The sequence below is a fragment of the Podarcis muralis genome, chromosome 5 (assembly GCF_964188315.1).
Source record: "Podarcis muralis chromosome 5, rPodMur119.hap1.1, whole genome shotgun sequence".
In the NCBI taxonomy this organism is placed as follows: Eukaryota; Metazoa; Chordata; class Lepidosauria; order Squamata; family Lacertidae; genus Podarcis; species Podarcis muralis.
Genome location: NC_135659.1, coordinates 99,319,919 through 99,342,625, shown reverse-complemented (window position 1 = coordinate 99,342,625; position 22,707 = coordinate 99,319,919). Strand labels below are relative to the sequence as shown.

Genomic DNA, 22,707 nt, shown 5'->3' with positions numbered 1-22,707 from the left:
GCATTGCAGGGGTTTGGACTTTTGATGACTCTTGTGGTCCAGATAATGTTATTTTGTTTGCCATCCCAGGACTAGGAAGTCTTCTGCCGCGTGGCTTTGGTTCCTGCGCTGCAACATGCAAACTTCTAAATAATAATAATAAACCTTTATTGTCACGACATCCTTCGCCTCACCTTTGTGCTCACAATGGGATACAGTTCCTAGAGAAATGAGCTGGCTGGAAGGTTACCGCTTTTGTTTTTGTTTTCCCCTTTGCTTAAACAAAAAGCACTGTGATTTCTATAAGGCCAATTCTTGCAAAAGACTTTTGGGGAGCGCTCCCTCCCCTCTTCATGGCAAAACGGGCAGAGCCATCTTCATGACAAAAAGTCTTTTCAGGCAGTCATTTGCAAGATCAACCAGCAACAAAGGGAGATTTGAATATGCAGAGATTACTGGACCGTCTGCATTTCAATGTGCAACTTCCAGGCCATTGGTCAAATCCCATCCCCCTCCTTCCAGCCAATGTAGATGGGCGCATGGGCTTCTTAGAGAATCAGAGTTGGCAGGGGTCCCTCAGGGTCATCTAGCCCAACCCCTGCAATGCAGGAGGTCAAGACTAAAGTATCCATGACATAGGTAAAGGGACCCCTGACCATTACGTCCAGTCGTGGCTGACTCTGGGGTTGCGGCGCTCATCTTGCTTTATTGGCCGAGGGAGCCGACGTACAGCTTCTGGGTCATGTGGCCAGCATGACTAAGCCGCTTCTGGCGAACCAGAGCAGCGCATGGAAACGCTGTTTACCTTCCTGCCGGAGTGGTACCTATTTATCTACTGGCACTTTGACGTGCTTTCAAACTGCTAGGTTGGCAGGAGCAGGGACTGAGCAATGAGAGCTCACCCCGTCGTGGGGATTTGAACCGCCGACCTTCTGATTGGCAAGCCCAAGAGCCTCTGTGGTTTAACCCACAGCGCCACCCACGTCCCATCCATGACATATAGTCACCCATGACATACCCATGACTATATCCATGACATATAGCCACCCAAACTGCTTAAAAACCTCCAAGGAAGAAGAGTCCACGGCCACCCAAGGGCATCTCTGTTCGACTGTTGAACAACAATCAGAAAGTTTTTCCTAATGTTCAGTTGGGCTCTCCTTTCATGTCATTTGGATCCCTTGGTTCGGCTTCTACCTCCTGGACCCGAACCAAACCTGTTCCGTCTTCCACGTGGCAGCCCTTCAGATATCTGCAGGTGAAAGAAAGAAGAAAGAAAATATATATATAACTAAGATAACAGTAAGTCATTCATTCTTTTTTCTTTCTTTTTCCTTTTCTTGTTCCTTTATTTATGAAGAGTTACCTGTATTTGGATATGTATTAGATGTGTCTCTCTATTTTTTAATTTTTGATTCTTTCTCTTTATGTGATTTGTATGACAATTGTAAGTTTTGTTCTAATCGTTTGTATTTGCAGCATCTCAGTAAAAATAATAATAGCGAGATATTTATTTGCAGGTGGCTCTCATGTCCCCTCTCAGACTTCCAGGCATTGAGGTTGCTCCTCCCAGACTCCCACCTGTTCTGCAACTTCTCTTGCCTCAGATCCTCTGCTCTAAATGCCAGAGCACCAAGCAACACCTTCACTTAATTTCTTTGCAGGCCAGACTCCCTTGCACAAACCGCCTTGCAACTCTTGGGACTTAGCCAGGCTGCCGGCCATTCATTCCCCTTGACTTATATTCTTCCCCTTCTTTATGGACTCCCAATGTCAATGGAACGCTAACTCCCCACAAAAGACTTTGTGGGGTCCAGTATATCTGAAGGTCCAGTATATCTGAAGGAGCGCTCCTCCCCCATCGTTCTGCCCGGACACTGAGGTCCAGTTCCGAGGGCCTTCTGGCGGTTCCCTCACTGCGAGAGGCCAAGTTACAGGGAACCAGGCAGAGGGCCTTCTCGGTAGTGGCACCCGCCCTGTGGAACACCCTCCCATCAGATGTCAAAGCGATAAACAACTACCTGACATTCAGAAGACATCTGAAGGCAGCCCTGTTCAGGGAAGTTTTTAATATGTGACATTTTAGTGTATTTTTCATCTTTGTTGGAAGCCGCCCAGAGTGGCTGGGGAAACCCAGCCAGATGGGCGGGGTACAAATAATAAATTATTATTATTATTATTATTATTATTATTATTATTATTATTATTACTACTACTACTTAGTGGCGCAGTTGTGTTGGCATTGTTTGTGTTATTGGGGTTGCTTGTGGTGCTGGAGGTACACCATGGTCATTGGTGGCTGGTAGCAACTGATAGCTTTATCCTCCATGAATCCTCTTTCAAAGTCATCCCAGCTGGTCACAATCACAACATCCTATGGGAGCAAAATCCATAGTTTTAACTTCAAACTGCATGGAGGTGTTCTTCCTTAATTCTCTCCTGAATCGTCCAAGGTTTGACTTCAGTGTATGGCTGTTTTTTGTTTTAATACACACTTTTAATTCTTCAGCATATTTCCCTGCATGATTTCCCGTTTTTACAGATACTTTTCTTCCCCCCAAAAAAAAAAATTTCTTCCCCCCCAAAAAAATTATTAGTTTTCTCTTATAACACATAGACAAAAACACAAAAGAAAAACATTACATTTAACACAACATAAAAACTTGACAACAATAAAAACACACAAAATAAAAGAAGATTTTTTCCCTTCTTATTCCCTGGTGTATTTACATTGCTAAAATACTTCCTCGACACCCTCCAATCTGAATTTCATCGTATCACATATTTAGCAGTTCCCAATTTCATATTTATAACATCAATATCTTCTTTCATGATTAAAGTGAGGGTGGCATAAGCGAGTTGGTAACAGCGTGGAGAAGGAGGAGGGTGGGGGGAACATCTGGTTTCCCCCCCGTAAATGCATGGGAAAGGTGGAACTTCTTAAACCCTAGTATCTAGCGTTTTTTCAATAGGGGTAGGGGGCTCCTGAGCCAGGTTAGGAGTAGGCGCACGATATTTTAGGTGTAGACTAAGGTGCGTATGTGAGCCCTCTAAAGGTTGTGCTGTTCTACAATCCTGTGCAGACCCTACACAATGAATTCCAATGTAGAAAATTTGCCTCCCCACGTGATTCGGCTGGTCTACAGGGAAGTCTCCACTCTGACCTCAGACCCACCTGAAGGCATCAAAGTATTCCCTAATGAGGAGGACATCACAGATGTGCAAGTTACCATTGAAGGACCTGAGGGTACCCCATATTCCGGTGGCCTCTTCCGCATGAAGCTCATCCTCGGCAAAGACTTTCCAGCCAGCCCACCCAAAGGCTACTTCCTGACCAAAATATTCCACCCCAACGTGGGGGCCAATGGCGAGATCTGCGTCAACGTCCTCAAGAAGGACTGGAAAGCGGAACTGGGCATCCGACATGTCCTGCTGACCATCAAGTGTTTGCTGATCCATCCCAATCCAGAATCGGCCCTGAACGAGGAAGCAGGGCGCCTCCTGCTGGAGAACTATGAGGAATATGCCTCCCGGGCCCGCCTCCTGACGGAGATCCATGCCCAGCCTTCGTCCGGCCTGCGCACCAAGGACCCTGCCGAGCCTTGCTCTTCTTCGGCCGGTGCCTCTGGGGAAGGCCCCATGGCTAAGAAACATGCAGGCGACAGGGACAAGAAACTGGCCTCCAAGAAGAAGACCGACAAGAAGCGAGCTCTCCGGCGGCTTTAGGGGCCAGCGGGGACGGGGTGGGGTCTGGCGCACAGGGTGGGTGGGTGTGGTGGTTCCACAAGTACATTCTCCATTTCTCCTCTCTCTTCCTCTCCCACCTTCACGTTGAGGCTGCAGTCCAAGTCTGTCTCGCCCTTGTCAGATTTTTCTTCTTTTCCGTCTTTAAGTTATTTAAATTATAAAAGCAGGAAAATCTATTAAATGCCTTTTTTTTCTTAAAAAAAAAAAAAAAAAAAATCTTCTTTCATTACAAACTTATTAACCTTACTTCCAATTGTCATCCATACTCATCTTTATTATTAATCTTTTTCTATCCCTTAGCCTAATCTGTTAGATCTAGGGATTTCCTATTTATCTTATATTACAATATCTCACTAAATATTCTTTAAATTTCTTCCAGTCTTCCTTCTTGTGTTTTCTCCTCTTTCTGGTCGCAGATTCTTCCAGTCAGGTCAGCCAGCTCCGAAAAGTCCATCATCTTCATCTACCATTCTTCTATTGTCGGTATTTCTTGCAATTTCCAATTTTTGGCTAATAAAAGTCTTGCTGCTGTAAAAAGGTAAAGGTACCTCTGCCTGTATGGGCCAGTCATGACCAACTCTGGGGTTGTGTGCTCATCTCACTTAAGAGGCCAGGAGCCAGCGCTATCCGAAGACACTTCCGGGTCACGTGGCCAGCGTGACGAAGCTGCTCTGGCGAGCCAGCACCAGCACAGCACACGCAAACGCCATTTACCTTCCCGCCAGTAAGCAGTCCCTATTTATCTACTTGCACTTAAGGGTGCTTTCAAACTGCTAGGTGGGCAGGAGATGGGACCGAACGACGGGAGCTTACCCCGCCGCGGGGATTCGAACCGCCGACCATACGATTGGCAAGTCCTAGGCACTGAGGTTTTACCCACAGCGCCACCTGCATCCCCTTGCTGGTGTAGTGGCATACAAAAACAGTCTAACATCCTTCTTGGGCAATTTCGGTCCTGTTATTCCAAGTAGGCCTCTGGTTTCTTAATAAATGTATTTTTCAACATTTTTTTTAATTCATTATAAATCTTTCCCCAGAAGTCTTTCACTTTGGGACACGTCCACCACATATGAAAAAAGTGCCTTCTTTCTCTTTACATTTTACAGCTACTTTTCAATGGGTTTTCAGTGTGATTTCACTACATTGTTTTTACATAATGTGCTCCCAAGGATTTATGGCAATAAAATGGTTTGCATCACTTCAAGGAGCAACATGGCTTTGGAGATTCAGATAGGGAACATTTGGCCTTCTACTACAAATCCCATCATTCATGGCCATTGGCTTTGCTGGCTGCTGGGAACTGAAGTCCAAAAGCCACTAGTGGACTGCAGCTTCCCCATCTCTAAACTACAGGAAGAGAAAACTAGGATCAGATAAGAAGACACATTTGCAGGGATCACTTTACGGCAAGCTTCCTGCCTGAGAAATGACCCAGCAGTATGATTATTGCTTATTTATTAACTTCTGTTCTGCCCCTTAGCCAAAAATCAGTTTACAAAACAACAGCAGTAGGACAGTGCTTACCCTCAAACTTACAAGCTAAAAGGCATGGCACAAGAGGAAATGTGGAAGTGGAGGGAAGAGGAAAGAAGGAAGTTCAGGTGCGTGCATATGAAGCTGCGGGGGGAGGTGAATAGCAGGATTGTTAACAGGGACTGGGAGTACGGTCATATGGTGCCAAATTTTTGCGTGGCTGTCTCCACTGGCTGCCAGTCAATTTCCAGGCCCAATTCAAAATGCTGCCATTGACCTTTTTAAAGCCCTGAATGGCTCTTCAGAGTCCAGGTTGCCTTAAAGGGTGATTTTCTGGGGCACCTCTCTGGTTCTCCCATGTGGTATAGGCAACAGCTACCAGAGGGGCTTTTCAGAGGTGCTGGAACCCTCTGGCAACAGGGGTCTGGCATTGTGGTCCCTTCCCTGCTAATTAAGACCTTCTAAAAAAATATCCCCAGGCTTTTCAATCTTAAAACCTTGCAATGGTTTTTAATCTTCCAGGTACCCTTGATGACATTTTGAGTTTTGTTGTGCGAACTGAATTTTCTGCTGTATTATAATTTCTGCTGGGTAGGCAAACTAAGGCCCAGGGGCCGGATCCGGCCCAATCACCTTCTAAATTTTGGCCTGCGGACGGTCTGGAAATCAGCGTGTTTTTACATGAGTAGAATGTGTCCTTTTGTTTAAAATGTATCTCTGGGTTATTTGTGGGGCCTGCCTGGTGTTTTTATATGAGTAGAATGTGTGCTTTTACAGTATTTAAATTGCATCTCTGGGTTATTTGTGGGGCATAGGAATTCGTTCATATATTTTTTCAAAATATAGTCCGGCCCCCCACAAGGCCTGAGGGACAGAGGACTGGCCCCCTGCTGAAAAAGTTTGCCGACTCCTGTTGTTTTAACTCAATTACTTGGTTCTGATTACTTAAATTGCAGCACCAACGTCAACAAAACAAACAGGCCATGTTATTCCAGGGGTGATGCTGGTGCTGTGACTGGAGTTTAAAACGCCTGTGCTCAGAGTCATGCCCGGGGTTGGACTAGATGACCCTCAGGATCCCTTCTAACTCCACAATTTTGCGATCCTATGAAAATCGTTTGTTTTTATTTTTTTGGTGCTGCTGTTCCTCTGATAACAAGCAACCTCTTTCTCTTGACTAGACGTGGGGCTTTCCCCCCGCGATCCCTCCAGGTGACCCATACCTCGGAAGAAAACCCACGGGGCTTGTTTCCGAGTAGACCCGATCCGACGGCGGGGCAGGAGCGCGAGGCCCGAGACCCGCCGCCATCCACCCCCCCCCCAACCCATGCGCGCTTTTCCTCGGCGAAAGATCTCCCGGCCGGGCTTACTCGCGAGTAGTAGCGCCCCCCCGGGGAGCGAAATCGAAAGCGGCTGCGCCGGCAGGGGCGGAGCGCGGCGGGGAGGAGCCGGGCGGCAGCAGCAGCAACCGAGGAAGGCGAGCGCGTCGGATCCGGGCGCGCAATGGGGCTGCTGAGCTTTGCGCGCGAGCCGGTGCCGGAGACGCTGAGCGCCGACTTGCAGCAACTCAACCAGCTGAGCGCCCAGGTGCAGCTGCCGGCGGAGCGGGGGGCCTGGGAGCGGGGGGGGACCCTCTTTTCCGAATATTGGGGCGCTGGTTACCGGAGACCCCTCCCAAAAAAATCTGGCGCAGGGAGGAGCAGCCCTCCGGCCAGTAGGGCTGGCGCGTCGCCTCGGGGAAGGAAGCAGGGCGCACGAGCGCGCGCTACACTCCTGCGCTTCGCTGCGCGTCATCCTAAAGGGCGACCCCCCCCTCTCCATCCCCCGGAGGAGATCCTCTGGACCGGAGTCCCGGCGCGCCCGGAGGCTCCGCCAAGCTGCGTGAGCAGGATCGGGGCCCCGGGCTTGCTTTTGAAAGCCTCGCTGGTCTTGGAGAGGGTTGGAAGGCTACGAACTCATAGCTCTTTTAAAAATGCGTTTTTAAAGATTCACTCACCAAAAAGCAAAACAGTTACGATCAACCTTTTAAAAAATAAATAAAACCCAGACTAGTATCGGCATCCGGTCTTCCAAAGAAAAGCCCACGATCATGGTTAGTTTGATATTCTGACTTAATAAACGGCACCTCGCGTTTTACCCGTGTTATTTTAGTTGCCCATGTAAAGGTAGGATGTAGTACAGTATTTGCAAGATTATAAATGATCGGTGGAAACTGGATTCGAAGGAATAAACTTTAATTTAGCCGTGTGCTGCTGAAAAACTGAATCTTAGTCAGATACCCCATAGCTTCCTTCCTCTGCCAGCCTCGCCACAACCTCCACCTTAGGGCCATGTCTAAATCACTTCATTCCCCATGAATATTTCATCTCCCTGTTTTTTCCGAAAAACAAAAATCTCTCTCTCTCTTTGGTCTTCTGATCACCCTGTTTCTTTACTTAGTCTCAGATAATTCAGGGTCCAAAATCTTTGGCTGCAACTCTTGCCCTCTCCGGGGTGTTGTTGGCGGGGTTTTGTTGTGGTTTTTATTTTATTTTTATTTTTTGCTGCTGTTGGTGTTAGCTTTTTTGTATCTTTATTTTGGATCTTGCAGTGATTGTTGTGTATTTTTAAAACTGTTTCGTTTATGGCTACTTGAACGTTGTAGCTACGTATTTCTTTTCCTGTTGTCAGCCGCCTTGAACATAGTTTGAACTGTGGAAAGGCGGCGTACAAATAAAATTAGGGATGCATGTGTATGTCTTGAGACTCTAGACTGATTCAGTTCAGGAGGGGAGAGTTGCTCTTGCGCTTGAATCCTGTTTGCAGGTTTCCCATCTGGTTGGCCTTGAAAGAATAGGATGCTGGGATAAATACAGATCTAATAACTTTTGTGTTCTTACAGGTATACCTCTGATCGAGCTGCAATACTGCCTTCTTTTAATTTTGTCTTCTGACACCATATATTTATTTTTTCCAAGATTATAAATGATGCACAGGGACTGGATTCAAAGGAATAGTTTTTATTTAGCAGTGTGCTGCTACAAAACTATAGATGACAAACTGCAGCATTCAGCTTCCGTTCCCTGCTGGTCTCACCCAGAACTCCTTCCCCGCATACAACCATTTCTAAATCACTTTAGTTCCTGCTCACGATACACCAGGCTCGCGTTATCCCTCCCTCATTGCACAGCGAGCATATCTGACCAAAGGCACCCAGCAAATTTTATGTGTGCCGCCTGAATAGCTGATGCTCTTAAACGGTTCCTGCTTCTCCTTGGTTCCTGCAAGTCCACTCTGCTGGGGCCACTTTTTATATAACCCTCCCCCCCCCAAATAACTCTTTATTACTATTATTATTTTTAAAAAGGTTATACAAAATTCTGCAAAGTACCGTGTTATCAAAACGGGATCTGAGGGCAACATACGTTGCCCATATACTGTTGAACAAATATAGACATGATATGAAGCCAGAATAAATAAACCACAGGCATGCTGCGATAAGCTCACTTCATGGAGCATGAGACTCTCCATCTCTGGGTCCTGGGTTCGAGCCTCAAGTTGGGCGAAAGATTCCTACCTGTCAGGGGTAGATGATTCTTGTGGTCCCTTCCAACTCTGAAGTTTTATGCAGATGCATGGAAGGCAGAGACATAATGATTAGACAAGACAAGGTTAATTAAACAACGACCCTGTTTTATTGCATTAACCATATTTGTTTGTAGACCAAGCGTGGGTCCTCCTTCCTTACAAATGAAATAAAGTCAAACCAAAGAGGTATGAAATCATCCCTTTTTTTCCCTTTAGTGCCTAGGGACTTACTAGTTAGTTTTTTCCAGCAGGGTGATATCCCTGTGGCTACCACAGAGGTACTGTTTCCTTTTTCCCCCAAAAAAATTTTTTTATTGGTTTTCACAATATTATAAACAAACACACAAGACAAACAAACAAAACAAACATAAATCATAGCCTTATTAAAAATTACAGTTATTAACTTTGTTAAGTGACTTCCTCGCTTCCCCTTGGTTGAATTTCATTGGATGTCCTTTTAACGGTTTTCCAAATCCCAATTTTCATGAAATTTAACTTAAACATTAACATCCTTAAATCTTCACCTTATAGAATTAAACATATTGATTCATCACTTAACATAAATAAAATCCTAAGCCTACTAAGTATTTGCAAGCTATTTCCAGTTACTTTAACTTAACAAATTTAACTAAATAATCATTAAATTTATTCCATTCTTCCTGATACTCCTCCTCCTTCTGGTCGCAGACTCTTCCGGTCAGGTCGGCTAGCTCCGAAAAATCCACCATCTTCATCTGCCATTCTTCTATTGTTGGTAATTCTTGGGTTTTCCACTTTTTAGCCAACAAAATACGAGCAGCAGTTGTGGCATACAAAAATAATTTAACATCTTTCTTGGGCAATTCCATACCTGTTATTCCAAGAAGAAAGGCCTCTGGTTTCTTTATAAATGTATATTTCAACATTTTTTTCAATTCATTATAAATCTTTTCCCAGAAGTCTTTCACCTTGGGGCAGATCCACCACATATGATAAAAGGTTCCTTCCTTTTCTTTACATTTCCAACATATATTGTCACAATTATGATATATCTTTGCTAATTTTACAGGAGTCAAATACCATCTATACATCATTTTCATGATATTTTCCTTTAGCAAAGTACATGCGGTGAACTTGACCACTTTCTTCCACATTCTTTCCCAATCCTCAAACATTATATTATGTCCTACATCTCTTGCCCAATCTATCATCACAGATTTAACTTGTTCATCTTTTGCATGCCACTCCAACAATAGCTTTAAAAGGTAAAGGTACCCCTGCCCATACGGGCCAGTCTTGACAGACTCTGGGGTTGTGCGCCCATCTCACTCAAGAGGCCGGGGGCCAGCGCTGTCCGAAGACACTTCCGGGTCACGTGGCCAGCGTGACAAAGCTGCATCTGGCGAGCCAGCGCAGCACACGGAACGCCGTTTGCCTTCCTGCTGGTAAGCGGTCCCTATTTATCTACTTGCACCCGGGGGTGCTTTCGAACTGCTAGGTTGGCAGGCGCTGGGACCGAATGACGGGAGCGCACCCCGCCGCGGGGATTCGAACCGCCGACCATGCGATCGGCAAGTCCTAGGCGCTGAGGTTTTACCCACAGCGCCACCCGCGTCCTAAATAGCTTTAGCTGGCTGCTAAAACTCTGAGCCAGGCTCCTGGAGAACTCGTGAGCTTTCTGTCTCCACTCCAACCTGGTAGCACAATAAAAAGCGCAGCTGTTAGTCATGCCTTTTTCGCATTCCAGGTATCTCCCTCAAGGTCATGCTTCTGTTTTTGGGGTTATCACCTCATCCAAGAATGCGACCTCTTTGCTCTCCTCCATGCCCTGCCTTCTGCTCCCTATGGCTGAACTGTTTCGTGATTTTTTTTTGGGGGGGGGGGAATGCTTGTAGGATTTTATTTTGATTATTTAGTTCGTAAAATGTATGCCCTGCTTGCAAAAAGGAAAAGAAAACCCTCAGAGCGGTTTTCAAAAAAGGCAAAACAATTAACATCATCAATAAGAAAAAATGCTAACTTAGGATTTTTGGTAAGATGAAATAACACGAAACTAAAAACAGATTAAGACTCTCGTCAACTTTCTAAACATCTGGGTTGGCTTGTCTAAACAAGAATGCTTTAAGCAGGTGCTGAAAAGAGTACAGCGAAGGTGCCTGCCTGATATCAAGTGGCAGGGAGTTCCAAAGGCCCTGCCACACTAAACGGGCGAGTTCCTACAAATGAGGAACGGGCTTTATGTAGCACCTGTAACAGCACCGGTTCTAAGTAGCCGAGTGGTCGTACATGCGGAAAGACGATCGTGTAGGTAAACTGTTTGCATTCAGTGCTAGCCCTCCCCAGAGTAGACCGACTGAAATTAATGAACATTGCTAGCGTAGAATCATAGAACTGAAGAATTGGAAGGGACCCTGGGGTCATCTAGTCCAACTCCTTGCGATGCAGGAATCTCAACTTAAGCATGCATGACAGGTGGCCATCTGTCTGTCCATTAATTGTAGCAGGTCTACTCTGAGTAATCGTTAGTTGGCTGCAACCCATATTATTATTTTAAAAAATATATTGTTTCTTAATCCTTAACTCTCTGCCAGAGCTCTGTAGGCTCCCTGGTGTGCAAACAGGGCTGCTGCCTCTCTCTGGGGGATTTGGAGAATGCCCAGCGCATGCAAACAGAGGATTCGATTGCTCCTGTGTGGAGGTCGATAACTTTTAATTGGGCCAGTTCTCCTTATTTGCAAACTTGCAAAATAAAGATAAATTGGACTCCTGGGTGTCACATTCTCCACAGAGCTAGTTTGCTCCTAAGGCTGTAACATTTAAGTCAATTAATTGAATTGATGCATTAAACACTTTTCAGCTTAAAGGTCCAAATTGGGCGGCTGTTTTTAAAATGGTGAATTGTGCTTCATGTGTTGGTGTTGACCTTTAAAGCCCTAGATGGCCTCGGCCCAGTATACCTGAAGGAGCGTCTCCACCCCCATTATTCTGCCCGGACGCTAAGGTCCAGCGCCGAGGGCCTTCTGGCGTTTCCCTGATTGCGAGAAGCAAAGCTACAGGGAACCAGGCAGAGGGCCTTCTCGGTGGTGGTACCCGCCCTGTGGAACGCCCTCCCATCAGTTGTCAAAGAGATAAACAAGTACCTGACATTTAGAAGACATCTGAAGGCTGTTTTTAATGTGTGACATTTTGATGTATTTTTAATCTTTGTTGGAAGCCGCCCAGAGTGGCTGGGGATACCCAGCCAGATGGGCGGGGTACAAATAATAAATTATTATTATTATTGCTTGCAAATCCACAGGTGATTTTGGCAGTGGTTGCAGAAGAAGCCCGCCATTCAGGAACGAGACCCCCTTCTAAGATGGTGCCCCCAACTTGGTGCCCCCCAGATGTTTCGGTCTACAACTCCCATCAGCCACATCTGGAGGGCACCAAGTTGGAGAACCCTGGCTATAGACACACATGCACACACACACACACACACACACACACACACACACACAAGCCTGGCCAAACATAAACATACACTCGTACCCTGGAACTCGGACGTTTGGCTCCTGAATGCCGCAACCCCGGAAGTGATTGTTCCAGTTTTCGAACGTTCTTTTGGAACCTGAACATCCCGACGGGGCTTCCGATTGGCTGCAGGAGCTTCCTGCAGCCAATCAGAAGCTGTAATTTGGTTTTCAAACATTTTGGAAGTCGAACGGACTTCCAGAACGGATTCCGTTCAACTTCCAAGGTACGACTGTATACATGTTCCTTGCAGAGGGAGGGAGGCAGCTGGCTACACTTGCCCTGGACTTTGGAGGTTTAAGCCAGCTGGAAGGGGCTCTCCCATAGCTGTCAACTTTTCCCTTTTCTTGCGAGGAATCCTATTCGGAATAAGGGAATTTCCCTTTAAAAAAGGGAAACATTGACAGCTATGGGCTCGCCACCCTGGGCCTCAAATAAGCTGTGCCTCTGTTGATATGCAAATATATGCAGAATTAATTAAGCAATTAAAACTCATAACTGTTATTCAAGGTGGGTAAGATTTCTTTAATCAGGCCACCAGCCTCTCCTATTCACTTTCACAAGGAGGCTGGTATTAGAGCAATCTTATGTTGAATTGGATTACTGCGTAACTGAGTTCCAAGTCTTAAAGGGAAGAGTTCTGGCAAGGGAATCAGGACCTTCATGTTGTGGGGCAGGATGTGTCCCTGTTCCCAGGTCCATCTAACTTGATGGCTCCAAACCACTGCCTTCACACGCCCAAGCTGAAGCACCAGGTGCCTTTTAAAAACTATATATACAGAGGGAAGTTTGGATGATTGTTGTTCTTTTTAAGAAAGGAATAATCTGCATTAGACGCGGGAAAGAGCAGGAGAAGAGGGCCCAATCCCTGGCAGGTCTTGCGTTGCTGACACCTTACTTTTGTCTCTCTCCAGCAATTCTCCACTCTCGCGGAAGTGGTTTTCCGATTTCTGCAGGAACCGAAAGAGGTAAGCCGTCCACAGCGATGTCGGCAAGATAGCATCCGAGGGGGTTAGCTGAGGCTATTTTTGCTGTAGTTTTACTCAAGGTGAGCATTTTAGGAGCAGCAGCAGCAACTTTTAATGCTAATCACAGTAGCATCTTTGCATGAGATAAATACGAAAGGCCAGGCGCCCTGCCACAAGTCTGCAAGTTCTTTGCAAAGTGTAGATTGTTCTCATTTTTTAATAATAATTTTAATTTGTGCAAGCTGCTCTGAGTCCCAGTCTGGGGAAAAGGAGGGATATAAATCAAAATAATAATAACAACAACAACAACAACAACAACAACAGTGTCATGAAAGTGATTATTATCTCAATCTGAAGGACACGATGGGGTGTATATTCTTAAGGGCGCATTCCAAGCAATAGCAGAGCGTGACATATTGGTAGAGGAGCATGTGTATGTTTAAACATGAGATCCTGTATCATATTATTATTATTATTATTATTATTATTATTATTATTATTATATTTATACCCTGCCCATCTGGCTGGGTTTTCCCATCCACTCTGGGCAGCTCCCAACAGAATATTAAAAACACGATAAAACATCAAACATTAACAACTTCCCGATTTTTTAGGGCTGCCTTCAGATGTCTTCTAAAAGTCAGATAGCTGTTTATTTCCTTGGCATCTGATGGGAGGACGTTCCACAAGGCAGGCGCCACTACCGAGAAGGTCCTATCCCTAAACAAATGCTGTCAGCCACATTAATAATAATAATAATAATAATACCGCCCTTCATCTGAGGATCACAGGGCAGACTTGCCCCCTTTGCTGACCTCTAGCAATCACACTTTTCTATCGCCAACCCATTCTCATCCCTGCCTTTGGGGCCCTGGGGTTTGGAACAATTTTATTGGACTGTTTGAAAAGAAAGGAAGAAACACTATGAGTCTTGACTGTTTCCTCCTCACCAGATCTTCTCCAAAGTTAGCCATACCGAACTCTGTGGGGCTTCCTTCCCGGTGAGGGAGAAACAGGTTCTAAAGTCAAGACTATTAAAACGAGGCCTTCCTTAATTTACGACTTGCGCCAGGATCTCGCCCCTTCTTTGTGCCTCTTCCTTTAATGACTGCTCAGCTTTCCCTACCGAAACAAGTCATAAATTCTGCCCGAACTTGGGCAGACAACTTGGAAACCACCAGATGTTTAGCTCAAATTATGCCCTGCTTTCTCAAACCAATTGCTATAAAAGGAGGGGGGACTCCTGTCTCTAAAGAAGGACGGAGATATTGGCTAAAATAAAAAATAACAAAGGTATTATTATATTATGTTATTATATTATATTACATTATATTATATTATATTATATTATAATATTATATTATATTATATTATATTATATTATATTATATTATATTATATTATATTATATTATATTATATTATATTATATTATTATTAGGTAAAGGTACCCCTGCCCGTACGGGCCAGTCGTGTCCGACTCTAGGGTTGTGCGCCCATCTCACTTAAGAGGCCGGGGGCCAGCGCTGTCCGGAGACACTTTCGGGTCACGTGGCCAGCGTGACGAAGCTGCTCTGGTGAGCCAGCACCAGCGCAGCACATGGAAACGCCGTTTACCTTCCCGCTATAAAGCGGTACCTATTTATCTACTTGCACTTAAGGGTGCTTTCGAACTGCTAGGTTGGCAGGCGCTGGGACCGAACGACGGGAGCTCACCCCGCTGTGGGGATTCGAACCGCCGACCATGCGATCAGCAAGTCCTAGGCACTGAGGTTTTACCCACAGCGCCACCCGCATCCCTATTATATTATATTATATTATATTATATTATATTATATTATATTATATTATATTATATTATATTATATATCATAATTATGTTATCTTAAGGCAATTGTCAGACAGCAGAGGAATATGTCATTCATCACAACTCAGACTCCCCAGTTTATTTCTTAAGGCCAGTTTTCACCCCGCTGCTTACAAGTTGGGAACTTTTCCTTGAACATCTGATTCTCAGTTCCGTCAGAGACTACGGTAACTTCCAAGCTCTGAACAGGAAATATTCAAAATCAAAAGCTAGCCAAAGGTACACATGAATAAAAGTAAAAAGGTATTTTGTTCCCAATTAAACAAGAATTCTTTGCCGCGCCAGCACAGGCTCAAATGGATCACAGAAGCAATTCTTTTTTCTCTTGGTTTTAATGAAGTGCGGGTCTGCTCCTTCTGGACAGCGTCCCAGAAATCGAGTCCAAAAGGGACCTTGATTAACAGTGTGGGTGCGGTTCTGTTTTTCAGCCTTAGGATACAACCCGGGGCAAAGTTCCCTCCTGGCCTAGCTCAGTCGGTAGAGCATGAGACTCTTAATCTCAGGATGGTGGGCAAAAAGATTCCTGCATTGCAGGGGGTTGGACTAGATGACCCCCGTGGTCCCTTCGAACTCTACAGTTTTATGATTCAAAGTCCCCGTGAACTCAGTGGAACTGACTTTGGAGTCAGGCAGGCATCAGATTGCACCAGAAACTCGCATCCGTGTGGAGCTTGGAGGTGTGGATCACGCTGTCTTCTCTTCTCCTCTTACAGGTCGAAAGGTTCCTAGCTCAGCTCTCTGAATTTGCCACCAGCAATAAACTCAGCCCGGGCCCTTTGAAGAACATTGTTAAGAGCCTCCTGTTGGTGCCGAACGGTGAGTGGGGGGGCTTGGGGGTCCCTGGTGGTGTGTGGATGCCGGCCATAGACCAGGGGAATCGAGAGAGGTGCTTCTCCCCTCTTTCGTGATGGGACCCCTCACAAGGGGGGCAGCTGCTCAGTGAAGTACTGTACAGTGGTACCTCGGGTTACAGACGCTTCAGGTTACAGACTCCGTTAACCCAGAAATAATACCTTGGGTTAAGAACTTTGCTTCAGGATGAGAACAGAAATCGCATGGCAGCAGTGGGAGGCCCCATTAGCTAAAGTGGTGCTTCAGGTTAAGAACAGTTTCAGGTTAAGAACAGATCTCCAGAGCAAATTAAGTACTGAACCCGAGGTAAGGTAAAGGTAAAGGGACCCCTGACCATTAGGTCCAGTCGTGACCGACTCTGGGGTTGCGGCGCTCATCTCGCTTTATTGACCGAGGGAGCCGGCGTACAGCTTCCAGGTCATGTGGCCAGCATGACTAAGCTGCTTCTGGCGAACCAGAGCAGCGCACGGAAACGCTGTTTACCTTCCCGCTGGAGCGGTACCTATTTATCTACTTGCACTTGACGTGCTTTCGAGCTGCTTATCTACTTGACGTGCTTTTGAGCTGCTAGGTTGGCAGGAGCAGGGACCGAGCAACGGGAGCTCACCCCATCGTGGGGATTTGAGCCGCTGACCTTCTGATCAGCAAGTCCTAGGCTCTGGGGTTTAACCCACAGCACCACCCGCGTCGTACTACTGTAGTAATAGTAGTAGTAGTAGTAGTAGTAGTAGTAGTAGTAGTAATTTTTTATTTATACCCCGCCCTCCCCAGCCAGAGCCTGGCTCAGGGCGGCTAACACCAGTAAAATTACAATTAAAGAAAAACCAATTTAAAATACAGGTTAGAAAATAATTTAAAATGCAGCCTCATTTTAATAGTAGCCAATAGATCAAGACCATAAGGGGAGGGAAATATAAGGGTCAGACTGAGTCTAAGCCAAAGGCCAGGCGGAACAGCTCCGTCTTGCAGGCCCTGCGGAAAGATGTCAAGTCCCGCAGGGCCCTAGTCTCTTGTGACAGAGCATTCCACCAAGTCGGGCCAGTACTGAAAAGGCCCTGGCCCTACTTGAGACCAATCTAACCACCTTGAGACCTGGGACCTCCAAAATGTTGTCATTTGTGGACCTTAAGGTCCTCCACAGGGCATACCGGGAGAGGCGGTCCCGTAGGTACGTAGGAACATAAGGAGAGCCAGGCGCAGGATCAGGGCAAAGGCCCACGGAGTCCTGCGTTCCGTTCTCATGGTTGCCAGCCAGATACCCACAGGAAGACCCCAACCTAAGCACAATAGCAGCGCTTTTGATTCACAGCTAGGATAGATGCATCAGGACCAAGTAGCCACTTGTCCCCACGGATTTGTCGAAACTCCTTTTAAAGCCATCCACGCTGGTGAACATCTTGTGGCAGTGAGTTCCAAAGTTAAAACCGTGCGAAAAAGTATCTCCTTATGTCCAACCGGAATCTTCCAACGTTCCATTTTGGCGACTGTGACCCTGGTTTTAAGGATCCATTTGGCACCTAGCTCATATACCTGAGTTTCTAACTCTGTTTGGGTGTCTTATTCCCGCGCTTAACTCCATACAGTAGCGATGTTGTCTAACCAGAGTTCTCTCTCTCTCTCTCTCCCCTTTCCCCCCTCCGTCTCTCTGTTTTATGCCTTGTTTATCTCAGGTGCCCTAAAGAGAGGTCTGTCGGCAGAGCAGGTTAGAGCAGATCTTATCACCCTGGGTAGGTCTCTTTGAAATGCCTCCGGCGATTCTGGAAGGTGGACGGTGGCTGCCGGCCTCCCATTTAACCGTGTTGAATTTCTCCCGCAGGGCTGAGCGAGGAGAAGGCCAGCTATTTCGAAGAGCAGGTACTATGAGCATTCCTTTCGCTACTGAAATTTTAATTCTCTGGGGCGGAAAAGGTGCTTTTCTTCTGGGCTGCCTGTTCTCTGAACTAATTGCACGAATCAAATGAAATACCGTGAAAATCCCTGAAACGAGAAGTAATCGACTAGATATATTATCTTATGGAAATAAACTAAAGAATAAGAAAAATCAAAAAGCTTAAGGAAAAGATTAGAAAAATTCTAATTTCTTCCTGATGTTTAGTGGAAATCTCCTTTCTTATACCCAGACGCCATGGGTTCGAGTGCTACCCTCCAGAGCTTGCTCCCTTAAAATATTTAGATCTTGTTCCCTAGCACAACAACTGTCATTCTTTGGATTACGTATTGCCAGTGCCAGATTTACATATAAGCTAAACCAGCTATAGCTTAGGGCCCCACTCTCTTGGGAGCCCCAAAAAAATTTAAAGGGGAAAAAAAACCTGGATGTACATTTCCAAAATACAAGATAAAAAAACAAATAAAACAAAACCTACATACATCAACAGTGTTTTGTGTTGTGTAGGCTCCTATGATGTAAGTCATGGGCCCCGCCTGCTCCCTAGAATATCACTGGTTTGCTCATTCCTATTTACAGTGGTACCTTGGTTCTCAATCCGTTCTGGAAGTCTGTTCCAAAACCAAAACGTTCCAAAACCAAGGCACGCTTTCCCATAGAAAGTATTGCAAAATGGAATAAATCCGTTCCAGACTTTTAAAAGCAACGCCTAAAACAGCAATTTAATTTCAGTGTTAGTATACTTCTTAATTGTATTTCAGTTCAACATTTACTTTGATAAAATACATATTTTGTTATGTGCAAATGGCTTTAGGTATCTATTAGGTCCATAAATTACCATATAGCAGATATTCAACACACAAAAAAGCCACCGTTTGTTGTTGAGAAAGGACAGCTGGACATATAAAGGGCCCCATTACCTTCAGGAACTGAGGGCCTCATCAGACCTAAATCTGGCCCTGCGTCTTGCGTGTGAAACTCTGGAAGCCAGGCTTCCGCGAAGGTGGTCTTGGGTGGAATGGGGACGCCGGACACACATGCCGGTTTTTGTGTCATTTTGCCTTCTGCAATCTTTCCAGTGGAAGGAGAAATCGCCCACCCTCTCCCGCCTGGCTGTGGGCCAGACCCTGATGGTTAACCAGCTCATCGACATGGAGTGGAAATTTGGAGGTGAGCGGAGTTGGAAGGGACCCCAAGAGTCATCTAGTCTAACCCCCTATGGCCCCAGGTGCCTCCACCCCACAGAAGCTCCGCCTTCCAGCTTCCCCTGGGCACCCACATTGATTTTCTTTGTTCTCTCCGGCAGTTACAGCAGGAAGCAGCGAACTGGAGAAAGCCGGAAGCATCTTCCTGCAGGTGGGTATCTTGCCATGCAAGAGGCGATGCTGTTTTTGAAAGACCCCCTCAGGTAGAGTCAGGAGCAAAAATAGGGTGCTGGCACAGGCACTGGGAAAAGGCCACCCTGTATCCCGCAGATGCTCATGCCTGAAGAATTCAGCGTCCCAGGAAAAACTGCTTTAATTTTGGTTTCCAAAAACCAAGTTTTGTAGTCCTTATGGCAGCAGAGAGAGGCTTGAAAGTGTTTGGGCAGTGCGGTTTGGGGAGGTAGGCAGAGGGCTGAGAGGGCATCCCAACGGTATGGGACTTCAGCATCTTTGGTCCTCCCCCTGACTAGCAGAAGCAGCAAAACAGTGAGTCGGTGCAACAAATTTGCCTTGGAGGTGTGCCTTCTACAGGTGGCAGAACTGGAGCCCTCCAGCTATTTTGGACTACAGTTCCCATCAGCCCCAGCCAACGTGGGATTCAGTGCTCATTTTGGGTAGGGTGATAGGTGCAGATTTCTTCCCCTTCAGAAATCTCCATCCTTTCCTGTGGGTCACAGCCTGGAGTGGCTTGTCTCTGTCCGCCTGAAGCATCCGTGAACACACCCCAATTCCTGACTCCTCAGCCGCTGCATCTACCGCCCTGCAAAAACGTTAACGGTGGAAGAATCTCAGGGTTTTCACTTTGCAGGAAAAAAGCACGGCGTTTTAACGTTGGATGCAACTTCCTTTCTTCCTTAAAAACAAACAAACCTGATTTTTATTTCCAGCTGAAATTGGTGGTTAGGAAAGGAAACAAAGTGGAGCCTCTGTACATGGGTGAGTGAGCCATTATTTTGTCCTGGGGGGCGTTCTGCAAAGAGAGGGAGGCGGTTGAAGCCCCAGGAAGGCTGAAATTGCATCTCCTGAAAAAGACATTGCAAGGGCATGTATTTTGGGATGGGAGGGGGCCGGGGGGAGCTGCTTCTTTCCACTAACTCTAAGGTCAGAGTTTTGTCCCTCGACTTGAGTGCATTCAGTGGTATCCAATTTAATATTATTATTATTATTATTTATATCCCTCCTTTTCCCCAGACTGGGACTCAGAGCAGCTTGCACAAATTAAAACAACACAGATAAAATGCAAAAAGCTTAAAAAGGTAGCAATGATAATCGTTTAAAAAGCATTATTATTATTATTATTATTATTATTATTATTATTATTATGATGATATTTAAATTTAAATTTTGGAAGCTGCAGCTGTAAAAAGAAAACTGCTCAGCTAGTCAAGCTCCAGTGGACGGGCTGGAGACAGACAGGAGACGGACAGACACTTATATCATTTTGCCTCTTACTCACCTTTTCTCTGAACTTACTAAAACTCCCAAATGCTGCAGCCCAGCCAGATGGGCGGGGTAAAAATAATAATACCACCCTTGTTATTACTAATCTTTCTTCTGTCCCCTTGATAATTTTGGTTGCCCTTTCCCGAGCAACTGTTAACTTGCTGCAGGGAAAAGAAAAGTGCTTTTCTTGTTTTGTGAGTCCCGAATCATTTCTGTTTTTCTTTATTCTCCCTCTGCCTGCCCGCGGAACCAGAGCTGACGCTGCCACAGTTTTACAGCTTCCTTCACGAGATGGAGAGGATGAAAACCAGCCTGGAATGCCTCAGCTGAGTTTCCTGTGGGGCATCGAGAGTGAAAGCTGAACGTCCACCGTCCGAGGCCCCCGGAACAGATCCTCCAAGCGCCATTTTCCCCATTGAGAAGTTTGGGGTCAAAGAAGCACCCGGCTTTTAAAGTCTGGCTCACGTGGGGCTCTAAGAGTCATTAAGGGACAGAAGGGGTGGGAAATGTTTTGTAAAACCTGCAAAAGTCTGATGTTTTTTCTCTCTCTGGCTGCGTAAAAGGCTTGTTTGGGGAGCAGATAATGCTCCTTGAAAGAGGCTCAAGGAAGCAAAAATAAAATGGGGGGGGGGGCAATAACTTTTTGCTCTCCTTGAGAGGAAGAGGTGGCAGCTATAAACTCTCCTTTAAAATCTATAAAAAAGGTGTAATTTAGAACATCGGTTTGCATACCCACTGAGGAGGAGAGTAACACAATAAAATTCAAAACAGTAGCAGTTCATTGCACAGTTATCCAAAAACCATCCTTGGAGGTTTTTAAGCCGAAGTTGGGTGGCCTGGATACTTTAGCTGAGATTCCTCCACTTCAGGGGGTGGACTAGATGACTCTCAGGGTCCCTTCCAACTCTTAATGATTCTATGATTGTAAAACCCAGTTTGGTTTAATTAACTTGGCAAAACTGATGAACCGGGTTTCGAAGTCTGATAGTCATTTACATTTCCAGCACACACACACTCACACCCGCCACCTGCTTGCCGCTTCGTCCCCCCCCCCCCCGGGCAATCCACCCCCCCCAGGAGGTGCCAACGCCTATTTCAGAACCACTTTCCCTGAATGGAAGTACGAATTCTCCATAGCCTTGCCCAATGGGATGCGGGTGGCGCTGTGGTCTAAACCACTGAGCCTCTTGGGCTTGCCGATTGGAAGGTTGGTGGTTCGAATCCCTGCGACAGAGTGAGCTCCCGTTGCTCTGTCCCAGTTCCTGCCAACCTAGCAGTTCAAAAGCACACCAGTGCAAGTAAATAAATAAGTACAGCTGCAACAGGAAGGTAAACGGCATTTCCGTGCGCTCTGGTTTCCAACATGATGTCCCATTGCGCCAGAAGCGGTTGAGTCCTGCTGGCCACATGACCCGGAAAACTGTCTGTGGACAAATGCCGCTCCCTCGGCCTGAAAGTGAGATGAGCGCTACAACCCCATAGTCGCCTTTGCCTGGACTTAACCGTCCAGGGGTCCTTTACCTTTTACCTTTGCAGTGGTACCTCAGGTTACAGACGCTTCAGGTTACAGACTTTGCTAACCTGGAAGTAGTACCTCGGGTTAAGAACTTTGCTTCAGGATGAGAACAGAAATCACGCAGCAGCAGCAGGAGGCCCCATTAGCTAAAGTGGTGCTTCAGGTTAAGAACAGTTTCAGGTTAAGAACAGACATCCAGAACAAATTAAGTTTTTAACCCGAGGTACCACTGTATAGCTTTGCCCAGATCCTTGCACTTCTTATCAGCAGCCCCTTCATTTGCAAATGGAACTTCCAGTGTTGCCTAATACTTTTTTGGGATCAGGGATCTCTGAAGCCTGCCTCTTTCCATTCCTTGGGTTTTTCTGGCCCTGTTCCAGAGAAGCTCCAATGCATCCCTGGGTTCTTCCTTTTTTCCTCTCACTTGAGGGGGAAAGGGGAAGAAAGTTGTGCAAGTTTGCCCCAAAAGGCCACTCAAAAGAGGAAGGCGTTCACCAAAGGCCAGACACGCCATACTTGGGTGAAGATTCCAAGATGAAGGGGGCCACTATTTTATTTTATTTTTAATCCTTCCTACAGAGCAGCTGTTTCTCTCTAGATACTTTGGACTACAGTAATCATAATAATTTTATTATTATCTGACAGGGTTGCCCCAGCCACTGGGCGGCTCCCAACAAAATATTTTGAAACAGAATGCAACATCACACATTA

At 45.9% G+C, this 22,707-nt stretch overlaps 2 protein-coding genes and 1 long non-coding RNA gene across 4 annotated transcripts; 2 read left to right on the top strand and 1 right to left on the bottom strand.

The window, feature by feature from the left end:
* Positions 1-130: 130 nt before the first annotated feature.
* LOC144327871 (uncharacterized) lies at positions 131-6,696 on the bottom strand. Its single transcript, XR_013393052.1, has 2 exons — positions 6,570-6,696; positions 131-1,231 (listed from the first exon to the last, which is right to left on the bottom strand). It is a non-coding gene; the product is annotated as an uncharacterized LOC144327871 (long non-coding RNA).
* Positions 2,819-3,926, top strand: LOC144327869 (ubiquitin-conjugating enzyme E2 S). Its single transcript, XM_077929463.1, has one exon. It carries the CDS (start codon positions 3,073-3,075, stop codon positions 3,703-3,705), a length of 633 nt encoding a protein of 210 aa, XP_077785589.1. The 5' UTR covers positions 2,819-3,072; the 3' UTR covers positions 3,706-3,926.
* On the top strand, positions 6,651-21,261 carry COMMD7 (COMM domain containing 7). 2 transcript variants are annotated; one of them, XM_028735625.2, is made up of 9 exons: positions 6,651-6,786; positions 13,173-13,226; positions 15,806-15,908; positions 17,615-17,671; positions 17,761-17,798; positions 18,912-19,002; positions 19,139-19,188; positions 19,925-19,973; positions 20,734-21,261. In XM_028735625.2, exons 1-9 carry the CDS (start codon positions 6,703-6,705, stop codon positions 20,808-20,810), a joined length of 603 nt encoding a protein of 200 aa, XP_028591458.1. In that variant the 5' UTR covers positions 6,651-6,702; the 3' UTR covers positions 20,811-21,261. The 2 variants fall into 2 exon arrangements, with proteins under 2 accessions (XP_028591458.1, XP_028591459.1); XM_028735626.2 differs by lacking the exon at positions 6,651-6,786 and adding an exon at positions 7,093-7,291.
* Positions 21,262-22,707: the final 1,446 nt, after the last annotated feature.